Here is a 16001-nt window from a genome sequence, read left to right on the forward strand (position 1 = left end):
TAGGTGAGATTTCTTTGTAAACTGCCTGTGGGAGGGCCTCACTGCGAGGCCAGGACCCACGTCTTGATGGTTCTAGAAGAGTTGGAGCTGTGTTGAATGTCTTGGAGATTATTCATGCCAGTTTCCTAACTTTCCGAGGTGGTATTCAAATGGCTCGCAGAGTAGCGACCTGACTTCTGAACCTTTGAAAACTGAAAGCAACAATGAGATGATCAGCATTAGCTGTCACCATTTTTACTGTGTGCCAAGCCTTGTGCTCAGGCCTGCCGTGGGCGTGGCCAGGAGGTCTCACGGTCAGAGCCTCGTTCGCATTTAGACTTGTGACATGGCCAAATGAAATGATACAAACACATTCATAAGACTGAAAGACACAGGACACTTTAAACTTACAGTCCACTAAGGATCCCGTTTCAATGTAAATCTTGTAATTAGCTGATTAATTATACTATTGCATTTATATCGTGTTGTGTTGTTTTCCCCAGTGAACAATTTAAAAATCTACAAGTATTTAAATCTTGTCACATTTTTAACATTTTAAAATTGTGGGATCCTCTAAGACCAGTAGATTGCACCTCTCTGAGACTCTTAAGAGACCCTGCCCTCTGTGTTACAGGGGTTTTACGTTGAATCTGCACACCTGCCGTGGAAGGTAGGGACTATTATCATTTTAAAGATCAACAAACTAAAGTTAAGCAGCAGTTCACAATCACACAGCTAGTAAATGACAGCCAGGACTCAAACCCAGGACTAACCCAGTCCATCCATTTATCCACCACCAGAGAATGCCTTTGATTTTGGTCTTGCCTTTTTAGTGGGGACTAATGATAGTGTGATGGGTTTAAAGGCACCCCCGAATCAGAGTTTCTACCTCCTGGTGAGCACTGTCTCATCTTTCAAAGCAATCGCCATGGAAGACCATACTCTTATTCCAGGAACGCTAATGTTGCTCAGAGCTCTTTAGAACCTCTTATTTGTTCATTCCACAACTATCTGGTGCCTATGAACAGGCACTTTATCAGGGCCTGGAAATAAAATGGTGAGCAAAACCAGAAACGGTCCCTCCCCTCATGGAGCCAAGAGGCAGTATGGAAACAAAAGAAGATATACAAAATTGTAGATGTGACAGTTGCTGGAAGGAGAGGTAGGTGAGCACCTGGAGATGTGTTGTGGTCCAGGACAGTTTCCCCAGAAAGTGATGCTGAAGGTAAGATCTGTAGGATGATCAGGAGTTACCAAAGAGGAGAGGAGAGGGAACACAGAGGGCACTGCATGTGCAAAGGCCCTGTGGAGTAAGGAGCAAGATGGAGACATTGGTAGGGGAGGCCAGACCATGCGTGGCTTTGTAGGTCTTGTAAAGAGTTCTGGGGGCCTGCTGGTGGCACAGTAAAGTTCACACCTTCAGCTTCAGTGGCCCGGAGTTCACCAGTTCGGATCCCGGGTACAGACATGGCACTGTTTATCAAACCATGCTGTGGTAGGCATCCCACATATAAAGTAGAGGAAGATAGGCTTGGATGTTAGCTCAGGGCCAGTCTTCCTCAGCAAAAAGAGGAGGATTGGCAGCAGATGTTATCCCAGGGCAAAACAGTTCTGAATTTGTCCTGACAGCCATAAGACTTTAGACGGGGATAACATGATCAAATCTGCATTTTAAGAATATCACTCTGGCTGCATTTCAGGAGGGCCGAGTGGGTACTGGGAGGTAAGTTAGGAGACCACTGCGCTGTTCCAGGCTAGTGATGATGGTAGCTGGGCTGAGATGAGAGTAGAGGTGATAAAGGAGAAAGGTGTGTGAATTCAAGAGAAAAAATTTAATAGGCAAATCTTTTGGTAGATTCTCATTGGTAGCAAGTGAATCTGATTTTTGGAACTAAAAGTAATTCAGAACCAAATCTACATGACACATGATGGGCTTGTTTCTTTGCTCAGTCTGGCTTTGACAGCTTTCTTTAGAGCACCAAAAATGTGTTAAGCAGTGGCAGCAACATTCAAATTAAGGTACAGTTGACCCAAAATGACTACTTTGAATTATATAGATTTCTTCTTCCTTAAACAGAAGTAAAATTCAAATAGTCTTAGGCACAGTTACTGCCATCAACACATGATGGCACTGAAAGACACAGAGTGCTTAATTAATACAGTTGTCCCTTGGTGCCAGCGGGGATGGGGTCCAGGACCCCGCGCAGACGCTCCAGTCCCTTTGCTGGCCCCCTCTGAATGAGCAGGCTCTGCATGCGCAGATTCAACTCTCGTGTGTCATGAATGCAGTCCCTGATCTGATCTGTGGATGCGGAACCCGCGGATACAGAGGGCCAACTGCATGTGCAAAACGGGGTCTGTATAATTTAAGTTTGACAAGGAAGCCTTAAGAAATGTAAAAGAAAAAATGCAAAAAATGCTTACCTAATTCTAGGCAGAATATATGAAAATCAACCTTTCACTAGGTCTATAGTAAGCCGAGTCACTTACTTGCTTAGTGTTTTCCACAGTGATTTACTCAGATGGAAAAAAAAAACCCTCCCTAAAATAATAGTGGATGGTATTGTAATTCAAAATGACTTGGCAATTAATCTGCGCTGTTTCCCTCTAAAAATATAATTTAGTGGAAATTACAATTCTTTAAAACTTTTTAAATAGAGGAAATACCTATCAACTTGTATTAATTAAAAGAAAATGTAGACTATTAATTTTCATAGATCAATTTATTTAAAATTACAAATATTAAGAATAAAAGATTTATGCATTTCTTAATTAACATAACAGTTTAGCTAAATATAAACTCTGCGCTAAAGTTTTGCAGTGGCACAATACCAACCAAGAATATGGAAGCATTTTTAAACTATACAAAAATTTCAAATGGAAAATAATCTTGTTTCAGTTTTATTATACATTAACATATAAAAAGCCTCATTTTATGAGACATCTAAAAGAAAGCCACTTCTACAGCTATATCTTGAACTCCAAATCTGAAAACAATTTATTATATTTTGACTTTATAATATTCTACATTAAAACAAAGAAAATTCCAAATACACACTTTTTTTTTTTTTTTACAAGATTAACATTTTAGGCAGGGTTTTCCTTAAAAAAACCAAAAATCAAAAACAAAAAAAACCCCACAACCGAATACAAACCTTTATTCTGCATTTCATAGCACTGGTTATTATATTTGTTATCCTTATAAAATCTTTTTACTTTATAAATTGTGTACTGTTGGATTTTAACCAGTAATCTGGTTCAAAAGTTGTGCAAATAAACAAAAAATATGAAAATAGTGTGTTATCAGTCTTTTTTTTCTTTAATAAATCTCACAATAGCACTTTTTGCCCTGAATTGACGGGAAAAGACATGCCAAATCCACTTGCTGAAATTTAGCATTTTGCAGTAATGTTTTTTTCCTGCTCCTTCATTTTCTTTCAACAGACAAACAACAAAGGTTTCTTTTATAAATTATGATAAATTAAAATATTTATTATTATAAAATGATCTACAGAACCATGTCACATTGCAAGTATATGTCATATATACTTGTCAAGTCCATATTTCCCATCTACATTCCAGTGGCTTCCTTAAAACCAGGACTTCCCATATCTCATGATGTTATCTTTTGAAGACTGAGATGGTGAGCAACTAAATGAACCGGAGTTGTCAATTTCTACATGGAATTTCCACGTTGCCACACGTACACACACAAAGGCCACGTTTCTTCATGTTCTCCATTGCAGTAGTTGTCTGTATGTGTTGGGCTGAATTCATGCATGTTAAAAAAATGGTCAACATATTCTTCCATGAAATTATATTATGTTCAGACATATTCAGTTTAAAAACACTTGCTAATAAACATGTAACATAAGCAATGCTACTGCAGCTGAATAATAAAAGAAAAATAAATATAATGCTGGTCAGCAATGCTGGTTTAAGAAGCAGTACAGTATATTAAAATGCCTTATTTGGAGATTTAAATTTCCCTTATTTTCCAGCAGTTGGGTTATTTGGTGTTGGAAGCCTATATAAAGGAAAAGAACTTCTCGAAAACAAAGTCCTAAGCAGGTGGAGTACTTAAATCTTCTGCTCAGTCTCTGTTGGTGTTATTTGCTGCAAAGGCGTGCAAATTCCCCATCTGGCTCAGGCCGCTCTGAATGTGTGCAACATGGATTTCCACGTTATTCTGAAAGCAGCTAAAGAAAGAAGGAAACATGGTTAACTACTTTAGTTCACAAAGTTATGAAAGACGATTTTTACAAAGGCGTCTATCTGCCCTGACAGCAGCCGTGATCCCCTGCGGGAGGAGCTGAAAGTCTGTGAAGCAGCGAAGGAGCCACAGCAGCGCCCGGACGAGGATGCATCTCTGACGGGGAAGCTCCATTTCTGAGTCGACTTTCATGCCAAACCCAAACCTACATATTATATATCTTCTATAAAAATCCATGTGAAGTTTGTATCGTCAACAGACTGGATATAACTGAAACGCTCTTTCATAATTTATTTGAAGGATAAAAATCACATGAGTACTTCACAAATATGCCTAATTCTTAAAACTTGTGCTGGAAACCACTATGAATTAATATAAAGTGACCAGGAGGCGGCTTATGAATTACCTGATATTAGAAGCGTCTATTGTACTTTTGATGTCATTTAATGAATCTGTAAGTGATTTGAATTCAAAGGAATTCAGGTCTCCTCCTTCTGCTAGACACTAAAGGGAAAAAGAATTCAAACTTTAATTGAAGTATAGTTCAAATACAGACAAAAATACCTGATATAATCTATAAATTATATTTTTCTTTCTTTTTTTCTTGCTAAGGAAGGCTGGCCCTGAGCTAACAACTGGGCCAATCTTCCCCTATTTTGTATGTGGGACACAGCCACAGCACGGCTAGTGAGTGGAGCAGGTCTGTGCCCAGGATCTGAACCTGGGCTGCTCAAGTTCAGCATGGAGTGTGCAGAAATTTAACCACTCAGCCACGGGGCCAGGCCAAGGATTATAATTTTTTAGCAACAAATTCACATAGTTTGTATAGGTGTCAAAATTAAGAAAATATTTTCTCTGAAATTTACCTTAATTTGTAATAAAATAGCTGTAAGCCTGGAGATTAAGTCTGTCAGATTTTCATTCTCGACACAGGGCTGTCCTGTTGAGGAATTGGCATGCCGAACGATTTCCTGTGCTTCTTCCTCACACCTTCGCCTCATGTCTGTTGGCTGATCTGCAGGCTGGAGCCCCTGGTCTGGAGCGAGCTGGACAGAGATGATGGAAACATAAGATGGACATTCATGAGGCCATGATAAGTTCTGTGTGTGTGTGTCCTGTTTTCAGATTTGGATTTTCACCAAAACTAGCATTTATAACAAAGATGATGTTAACTCTTACCTTAGAAATTTTTTTTCCTCTAACAGTTTTTTTCCCTGATTTGTTTTACATTTTGGTAACTTTTAATTTTGATATAATTTGATACTTCTAAAAAATAATAGAAAAAAAAACTCTTGATAACCTTTTATCCAGATTCACTAAGTGTTTATGGTTTATTCCATTTCACTCATTAACATCTGATGGCTCTGTTTGTGCATATATAATTTTTTCCCTTTCACTATTTGAGAATAAGTTGCTCTTACCCCTAAAAACTCCAGTTTGTACTCCCTAAGTACAATGATATCTCCTATAGAACCACAGTGCAGCTATCACAATCAGGGAATTTAACATTGATATAATACCACCTCGTAACAGTCCTTATTCAGATTTCATCAACTTCCCAAAATGTCCTACACATAGCTCTTTCCCCCCAAATACATTTGTTTGTCATGTCTCTTTAGAGTCCCTTATTCTGGACCAGTTCCTTAGTCTTTGATGACCTTGATCTTTTTGAAGAGAACCAGCCCATTATTTTGTATAATACCCCTCAGCGTGGGTCTGTTTCCTCAGGATTAGACGGAGGTTATGCCTTTTTGGCGGCAACACCACAAAGGTGGTGCTGAGTTCTCAGTGCATCGTGATTAGGAGGCACGCAATGTTGATCTGTCCCATTACTGGTGATGTTATCTTTGATCACTGGTTTAAGGAAGTTAAGTGTTTTCTAGATTTTCCCACAGTAAAAGATTTCCCCCTTTGTAACTGGTATTTACGAAGAGATATTTTGAGGCTCTGTAAAGATTCTGTTCCTCATCAAACTTTTACTTAGCAGTTTTAGCATCTAATGATTCTTGCCCTTACCAGTTATTACTATGATTGCCAAATTTTGTTTTACTTACTTACCATCCCTTCTACATTTATTAGTTGGCATTTTTATAATAAGAACTTTTCCTTAAAAATTAATTAGTTAATATTATGGACTCATGAATTCTTATTTCATTCAAGGGGCTATAATCTCTTACTATAATTACTTATGCTGAAGCTCGAATTGTCCCAGATTTGTCCAGTGGGACCCCTGTCAAGCTGCATTCTTTTGACCTGACCCGTGACCGCATAATTTTGGGGGCAGATTTCACTTCCCTTGCACAATAAGATGGTCCAGGCTCATCGACTTCACCTGCCCTAGCTCTGGAATCAGTCTCTTTTTCCAGAAGCCCTGACTCCTACTGGAGAAGTGTTTAGAAACTCGCATGTGGGTGCCGGGTATGTTCACTGCTGTCAGCTGTCACTGCTTCTAGGCTCTCTCAGCAGACGCACACACTTCCTGACATCTGTTTGGTAAAAGGAAGATGAACAGAGTTCATACTGACTCTTGCTGTGCTCACCTAACACCACTGGGTGACTCTAGTCTTCCCCTTCTCCAAACGTCAGAGACCTGGCTCCCCTTAGCCTCAATATCCTCCTGACTCATCTGCGCGATCCTAGAATACAGAGTTTCAGAATTGCTAATCCACACCACTATGAGAAAAAGTCCTCCCAACTAGAGCTCAGTATTTGTTTAAAGTTCGGTTTATCTTTAGACTAAGGGTCTATAGTCAACAGTATGTTCCAGTGACCTGGACTTGTTTCTGTCCCCTTCAGTATGTTTATGTTATTCCTTTGAAATACAGTTAGGTTCATTTATTTCTGTTTGTATTCCATTTTAGAGTTTACCCGTATTTGTTGGGAAAACAAACATTCAGAGAAAAGTCACTCCTCCTTGCTCCCCAATCCATACCCCATTACCAACTTGGTTTCTGGTTTATCCTTCCTGTGTTTATTTTTGAAAAACTAAGCAGATACATGCATATTTTATTTCTGCTTACCCCAAAGGTAACATACTATACATACTCTTATACACTTCACTTTTTCCACTTAACATACCCTAGAAACCACTCCACATCAGTAAATAGAGAGCTTCCTTATTTGTTCTGTAGCAGCACAGTGCTCCACTGTGTGCATGCACCATGAGTTATTTAGCCAGTTCCCTATGTATTGGCATTTAGGTTTTTACTAATATTTTGCAATTACCAGTAATGCTGCAATGAGCAACCCTGTCTTCTAACACTTTTAAAAAAATTTTAATTGAAGTATATATAAATACATAAAAGTCTGCAAATCATAAAGTGTATGGGTTAATGAATTTTCACAAATCAAACATGCCTGAGAAATCAGCATCTCGATTACGAAACAGAACATTCATCACCGGCCCCTCAAAGGCCCCTAACGCCATCTTCCATTGTAATACCCTAGCGCCATCTCCAGGATAACACCCTAGCACCATCTCCAGGGTGACACCCTACTGCCATCTTCCAGGATGACACCCTAGCGCCATCTTCCAGGATAACACCCTAGTGCCATCTTCCAGGGTAACACCCTAATGGTAACCACCATCCTGACTTCTAGCATCACAGATTAGCTTGGCTGCTTTTGAGCTGTATATAAATGGAATCATGCATCATATAGTCTTTTGTGTCTGACTTTATCTGTTCAACATTATATTTGTGAGTTCATCCATAGTGTTGTGTGTAGTTGAGTTCATTCTCATCGCTGAGTAGTATTCCATTATATAATTATCTGACAGTTTATTGATTCATTATAGTATTGATGGGTGTTTGGGTAATCTCTAGTTTTTGGCTATAATAAACAGTGATGCTATGAACATTCCAGTGTATATTTTTTGGTGAATACATGTTCACATATCTGTTTAGTACATACTTAGGAGTAGAATTGCTTAGTCATAGCGTTCTCTCTGATATGTTCTTATTTTAAAATCAATATTGTACTTCCACAAGAGCTTTGTGAAAATTAAATAATTTTATTTGAGAAAATGCACCTATCACAAAGGGACTTATGTACATAATGAAATTATGTACACAAACAGATCGATGAGCAACCCGCTGCTGCATGTATCCTCACCTTTGCTACATACTTGGATTACCTTGCTTGCACCTCTCATGGACAGCTGCTAGTCCAGAGGAAGAAATCTATTTGCTAGGACAACACGTTTGCTAAGTAGGTAAGTGACAACTACCAGGAAAATAAAAATAAATGATAATGGATAGCTGGAGGGATGAGCAAAACATACTGAGAGTTTAGTTGTAAGTAACCACAGTTCATGCCCCTCAGTTCAATTCAAGTGGGTTGAGAGCATCACCTCTGGCAGATCTTGGGATTTATCTATGAGGCCAGCATCACGAAAAGCTAACTGTTTAAGAATCTCATATCACAAACAGGTGGCTTTACTAGAAATCAAAAACCTCTAAGCATGCAAACGCAGGAGCATTCTAAATTCATCTCAATCATTTAATTAAAACTCCAGTTTTAGGTGAAACCATTGAATCACCTCCATATATATAATTTTATATGCATGATGATGATAAGTCACAAATAACCGTATGATCTGTGTTTGAAGTTCGAGAATCCATAGTTCTAATGTGAAGTTTAAAGGAGGAGCAAGCAAAACTGTATACTCGCCATGATCATAACTTTGTGAGGAAAAGCATGTATATTCAAAAAAAAGCTGAGGTGAAATACCAAAATATAGGCTTTGGGGCAGTGGAAATAAGAGTAAATCCTTCTCTCAATTTTTTGAGAGAGCGATATCATGTGTAATTCAAACAAGCGTAAGTCAACAGGAGTGATAGCTTACTGTGGAAAAGTTATTCTTCAACACTGATGCTGTAAAGGAGTAAAATATATAAAATCTAGTTCAGCTAAAGGGCCTTACACAAATACTCGCTTACATTTTCTAAAATGTGAAGGTAACAGTATTAAGCTTCAAATAAGAATGGAGGGCACAGCCCCTCCAGGTAACTTCATACGGATTGCCTACCTCATAGCAGTACTGTTGAACTTTATGCAAAACTTTGTTTAAGTCCTTGTTCAGCTGTTCCAGCTCTAGAACAATTGTGGCATATCTCCGCTGAAATTCAATGCTGATGGGCATGGAATATGATTTCTGAGAAGAAAAGAAAATCAGATTTTGATAAAGGTTTTTTTGAGCAGTGCAATTTCAGTTATCTATTAGGAGATGTGGCTTATCAGAAACAAACTAAAGGTTATTAAACTTGTCTGTACTCAATATTATACTTCTCGTGTGTGATAACAGTATTACCGTGACTTGGGAGATTGTCTTTGTTCTTCGGAGGGTCATGACGTCTGCCATTTACTTTTTTTAAAAAGGAGATCTTATATATAGAGAGAAATTAAGTGAAGCAAAATTGTTGAATCTATATACATGTCCCTTATATTAGTCTTTCAATTCTTTCATAAGTTTATCATTAAAAAAAAAAAAGTTGGTATAAAATTGTATGTACTCATTTAAACAACTGATTCTCCATCTGGAATCAATCCAATAAAGCATAATGGTTAAAAGCATGGGTGCTAGAATCAGATTATATATGGTCAAATCCCAACTCTATCACCTACTAACTGTGTGACTTTAAGCAAGTTCCTTAATCTCTCTGTGCCTCAGTTTCCTCATCTGCAAAATGGGGATAATTAGTATATATACCTAATGAGATTATGGCAAAGAGTAAATGGAATAATACGTACCAGCATACTGCCTCCCACACAGAAAGTGCTCAATAAATGTTAACTGTTATCATCACTGCCACCATTCCATATTTGCATCCTACCAGAAAGCCTAAATGGACTTTGATGCTGTTTCCTTTCCTCTTCACAAAGCCACCAATAAATTACACTATCCATTCCACTCCAGCTACAAATGCTACAATGAGACTTCTCCAGTTAGGCCAAATTTAACCACATTTCTTCTCCCAGAGGATTTCTGAGAAGGCCGATCATCATACCCTGGGGGAGCACAACTGCTCCTTCTAGGAAGTCCAGGTAAGAAGGCGAGTACACCTAGGCTGGATGGGGACAGAGTACTTATGCAAGCTCCAAATCACAGAATTCTAATTGTTGGAGCTGACAGAAACCTTAGAGATCATCTAGTTCTGCCCTGCCATTTTACAGATGAGAAAACTGCGGCCGAGGACAGTTAAATGTCTGTTTAATGCACACACCGTCAATAATGCGTCGAGGACTTAACAATGATAAAAATGAACATGGCTCACTGGAGCGGACTCGTGCCAGGAGCGGTTCTAAGCGTTTAACGGGCTCTTACTGAATCCTCACAACCACCCCGCGAGAAGGGTACGATAGGTCCTTATCCCCGTTTTACCTATGGAGGAATCTGAGGCCCACGCACCACAGCCAAGCAGCATGTGGGATCCGAAGCCAGAGTGCATCAGTCAGAATTCCTCCACCACTGTGGGGCTGCGGCAGCGAGAGCGGAGAGGGGAAGAATGTCACAGGCAGAGGAGGGAACGGCTGAGTTCTCTGCAAGCCTGGAACCCTCCAGGACAGCCTACTTTTAGTTTACCGCTGCTGTTTCCTGAACTGTTTTCCTCTTCCTAAGCCTCAGTTCTGTGAAGTTAAGCCCACTGCACTAACCAAAAGATGAGTATTTTATGAGTGCAAGAAAGCAATCAACAGGATACAGTGAATTTAACTTTGGTTCCCTGTTGGATTGGATTGGAGATTACTGAGGACATAGTGTTGAGTTTAAGCATTTCATCAAGTCTTTTCTTAGGGATAAGTGCATATTTTGGCAGATTCAGAACTAGTTAATCATGGGGCTGGCCCAGTGGTGCAGCGGTTAAGTGCACACGTTCTGCTTCAGCAGCCGGGGTTCGCTGGTTTGGATCCCGGGTGCAGACATGGCACCACTTGGCATGCCATGCTATGGTAGCTGTCCCACCTATAAAGTAGAGGAAGATGGACACGGATGTTAGTTCAGAGCCAGTCTTCCTCAGCAAAAAGAGGAGGATTGGCAGCAGATGTTAGCTCAGGGCTAATCTTCCTCAAAAAAAAAAAAAAAAAAAGAACTAGTTAATCAAAATCAAAATTATTAAGTCTCTGTATCATCCTGCACAGAATTCATCAGAGGGTGTCAAAAGCCTTGATCCTCAACTTTCGTGTTCCACATACTTATGAGTTATTTAAATAAAGACATACAATGACTTTACATATGTACATCAAAATGTACATGGGAGATGGCTACTTTGTTAGATAACAGAGTGAAGGGACAAATGATCCATTAAAAAAAAAAACCCTTCAGTGAAATGGCTATCACCCCCTTCAAAATTGTCATCAGGTTATATCTCCAATTTCTCAAAATACTTTTGGAGCCACCCTTTCTAAAACTGTTCTCAACGTCTTCAGGACATCTTTGTGAATATCCTCAATGATGGCAAATGTTTTCCTTCATGTCTTTATATATTCAAACTCTAAAGTATTAATATAGAAAAGCAAATATACAAGAATGACCAAAGCAATTTTGAAAAAGGAAGACAAACGGGGAATGTGTATCAGTAGATGTCAGACAGAACAGTGTGGTACTGGCATGGGTGACAAATACATCGATGAACAGAACAGTGGGCAGTCTTTAATACACAGTAAATTCCCAAATATATGTATATATGTGCCTGGCACATATGCTTGTGTGTGTGTATATATTATGTGTATATATATATGTCATGGGAATTTAGTATATAATAAAGTCCTTTTAAATCAGTGGGAAAGATGAACTATTAATAAATTGGGACTGTTAGCTATTTGGGAAAAAAATAAAGTTAGATCTCTAGCTCATATCATTCAGAAAAGTAATTTTAGGATGGACTAAAGATCTAAATTTTTAAAAACCACTATAAAAGTATTACAGGAAATAAAAAATATGGGTATGAGCAAGAAGTAGAGAAGCCATTTTGAACAAAAAACTAGAAAAGGAAAAATATTGATAGATTTGACTACATCCAAATTTTAATTTTCTACACTATAACATCAAGAGCAAAGTTAAAAAAAATAGCCAACAAACATATAAAAAGATATTTAATTCCACTAATAGCCTTAGAAATGCAAAATAAATCAATGCGCTATTTGTTTTTCACCCATAATTGCTAATAATTTAAGAATCTTATAATATCTAGGATTGGAGAGGATGATGTACATTTACTGATATTGTGAAGTGAAAAGCAGAATATAACTTAGTATAACATTTGTTTTAAAAAAGTACCCTTACCCGAGAAACCCCAATAGTATATATTCTATAGGTACTTATATGTACAAAAGTAAATAAAAGGAAAAAATACACATACAATTCAATAAGAATGGCAAGTTTTTACAATACATTCAGGTTTTACACATATAATTAAAAATTTTTTTAAAAGCAAAATAAGGTGAAGCATAAAGTCAGATATTAGGTTGAAGCCTATGAAGTAATTTAATCCCTAATACAACTTTTGGTCAGAAACAAGGTATGATGATAGAGTAATGAATGATTTTCTTGGTGGCTTATAAGCTGATGCTGAAAGCAAACATTATATAGACGTGCTTTTTAAGATGGAAAATGCCAGACTGAGCAGTTCATGTGTAAGGGCATGGGGGTTTTAGCTGGCCGTACATTTATGTAAGCCACCATTGTGATAAGGCCAATGTCAACCTACACAGCAAGCATACACTGTCCAGACATTGGATAATAGCAATTCTACTGTATTAAATGTTAGTCTGACCTAAGCTGGATTATAATATCCCACCTGGGCTCTACATTTTAAGACAAACCACAATAACATGCAGAGGAGAGGACACAGAATTGTGAAGGGACTCAAAATCATGTAATATAAAAAATAGCTCAAGGGAAAGGGACCTTTCAACATAAATTGGAAAATATTTATTGTACAAGTAGTTCATGGATGTATTCTCATTGCGACAGAATAAAACAATATAAAAATAGAGCCTAAGAAGCAAGTCCCTAGTCACGTATCTGTGCCCACCCCACACTGCCCGTCCAGGGCAACCACTGGAAAGTTCGGAGTGCAGCTGTCCAGTACTTTTTCGAGGCATTTCATACACATATACGTACAGCTTTTCATAAAAATAGGGTCCTGCTGTAAATATTGTTCTACAACTTGTCCAATTTACTTAACGTGTTCTGGAGAGCTTTCCACGTTGAGATAAGACAGATCTAGCTTGTTCCTTTTAAGAACTACAGGGTGCTCCAACAGAATGGCTGCAACCATGATTCATCTGACCAGTCCTCCTTAGACGGACATTTAAATTGTTTACTTTTTTTTTGCTATTACAAACAATGCTGCAATGAACATTCATGAACGCACATCTTTGTGCATATACATGATCCATTCTCCAGAATGATACCCTAGAAGAACTGCTGGCTCATCCATATGGCCAAGGTGCTCTCCACACAGACGCTAACAACTTAGATCCCACCTATGGTATACGAGTGTGCCCATTTCTGCACACATTCACTAACACTTTATTTGAAATATTTACAAAATCGATGGGAGGACTAGGAATAATTAATCTAAAAGGAACAGAACATAGAAGAGGTGTTAAATTGTCTTCAAATATTTTAATAGTTACCACACAGAAGATGGTAATACTTTCAGAGAGTAGAGCTAGCAGTAACGGAGGAAAGTTAGAGTCAACATAAAGAACTAACAATGGCCACTTCTCTGGTTCGGGAAACTTCCTTCTATTACTGCCTTGATAACTCCCTCTTCTCCATTTTCTCGGCCCTCTCTTTCTGGGTATCTTACTGGGGCTTTTGGATCTTTTGGAATTGGTCCTCTGTCTCTTAATTTTTCTCTCGTACTTTCCATCTCTATTTTTCAATCATACATTCTGGGAAAGTTCTTCAACTTTTTCTTCTTAACCTTCTATTGAAAATATTTAAATTTTTTTGGAATAGAAAATACCTTTGCATGTTTTAAAATTTAAAAGTTAAGATTCCCCCTAAACTCAGCCGTCTAGCTGCTCGCTTTCTTCTCTTCAGAAGCTGCCAGTATCCTCAGTTCCTTCAGCACCTTTCCAGAGTCTACACATACTCAAGGAAAAAATGTCTACTTTTTCCTCTCCTGACCCCACTCTTCTTTTTCTCAAACAAAGGGGAACATGTCATACACACGTTCAGCACTTTGCTTTTCTCACTAGGCAGTATATTTTGAGGAGTGTTCTCTATCAAATACTTTACAAAGACTTTCCCTGTTTGAGTTGCGTGGGGTTGCACTGTAGACTGTATTACAGATTCAGCCAGCTCCCTCCTGACGGACATTCAGGTTGTTTCCAGTCTTCAGGCCTTGCAAACAATGCTGCAAACTGTGTATGTCTTTTGGACAAGGGCAAATACCACTAGAGGGGAAGTTCCTAGAAGTGCAATTGCTAAATCAAAGGGCTTGTGCAGTTTTAATCTGGACAGGTATTGTCAAAACACCCTTTGGAGATGCAGTAATTTATGTGTAAGAATGCCTATTTCCTCACATCCTCACTAATAATGTTTCTTACAACTTTTTATTTTTGCCAGTCTCACGGGTGAAAAACAGGATCCTGGTATATTTTTAATCATTTCTCTCCATTATGATTGAATTTGACCACCTTTTCACATATCCAAGAGTCATCTGTATTTCTTCCCTATGAACTGTCTACTCACTGCCTTTGCTCACTGTCTTCCGGGTGATCTTTCCTAATGCTTTGAGGGAGCCTTCTGTATTTTAGAGAAATCAGCCCTTTGTGACACGAGTTGCAAAATCTTTCCTCAATCTGTTGTCTTTTGATTTTACTCACATGATGATTCTTGCCTTGCAGAAAGTTTTTACCTTTATGTAGGCAAATTTATCAATCTTTTATGACTTCTGGATTTTGTGTCATGCTTAGAAGGTTTTGGTCTTCTTTAAATCTATGAGCTCTTTTTGGTTCTTTGACTGCTTCTTTTAATAGCATCCCATTTATGGACTCAATATTTTCTTTAATCTCTGAGTAGATTAGTTTTTAAAATTTATCTTCTATTCCCTGAATTACGTTTTCTTAGGTGTTGGTTTTTCTCTTTCACGCTACTTTCCTTGTATGGCCAGTATTCTCTGGTGGTTTATTCACATTTACTAAAGGAATGGGCAGCCTCTGTGGGTTTCCCTGGTGTTTCTCTCTCTCTAGGGCTCTTGTGAGAGGCAAATATAATTATGTATATAATGGGGTATGTCAACTGTCAGGTTGTGCTTTAGGGTGAGTGGAGAAGGGGTACCTCAGGCCATGGCTCCCTAAATGCCAGAATGAGACCTATCAGGAATAACTTCACGCTAGAAAAGTTAGCTTTTTTTTTTGAGGAAGATTAGCCCTGAGCTAAGATCTGCTGCCAATCCTCCTCTTTTTGCTGAGGAAGACCGGTCCTGAGCTAACATCTGTGCCCATCTTCCTCTACTTTATATGTGGGATGCCTACCATAGCATGGCATGCCAAGTGGTGCCATGTCAGCACCCGGGATCCGAACGGCAAACCCTGGGCCAGCGAAGCAGAATGTGCGCACTTAACCGCTGTGTCACCAGGCCGGCCCCAAACATAACTTTATTTTTTTTGGTGAGGAAGGTTGTCACTGAGCTAACATCTGTGCTCATCTTCCTCTATTTTATGTGGGAGACCACCACAGTATAGCTTGATGAGTGGTGCTAGGTCTGCGCCCAGGATCTGAACCCACGAACCCCGGGCTGCTGAGGCAGAATGCATATGCCACTGGGCCAGCCTTAGCATTTTTTTTTAATTG

General features: G+C 38.7%; 1 protein-coding gene across 4 annotated transcripts in view; it reads right to left on the reverse strand.

Annotated features, from left to right (window-relative positions):
* Window positions 1-2683: 2683 nt before the first annotated feature.
* Window positions 2684-16001, reverse strand: part of LIN9 (lin-9 DREAM MuvB core complex component) — a 92630-nt gene continuing 79312 nt past the window's right edge. For all 4 annotated transcript variants that reach the window (XM_044762787.2, XM_044762789.2, XM_070501651.1 and 1 more), the window contains 4 exons: window positions 9222-9347; window positions 5059-5238; window positions 4599-4696; window positions 2684-4178 (listed from right to left, as the gene is read on the reverse strand). In XM_044762787.2, coding sequence (XP_044618722.1) covers window positions 4073-4178; window positions 4599-4696; window positions 5059-5238; window positions 9222-9347 — 510 coding nt within the window. In that variant the 3' untranslated portion in view covers window positions 2684-4072. The remainder of the gene's footprint in view (window positions 4179-4598; window positions 4697-5058; window positions 5239-9221; window positions 9348-16001) is intronic.

Source organism: Equus asinus, chromosome 30 (assembly GCF_041296235.1).
Source record: "Equus asinus isolate D_3611 breed Donkey chromosome 30, EquAss-T2T_v2, whole genome shotgun sequence".
NCBI lineage: Eukaryota > Metazoa > Chordata > Mammalia > Perissodactyla > Equidae > Equus > Equus asinus.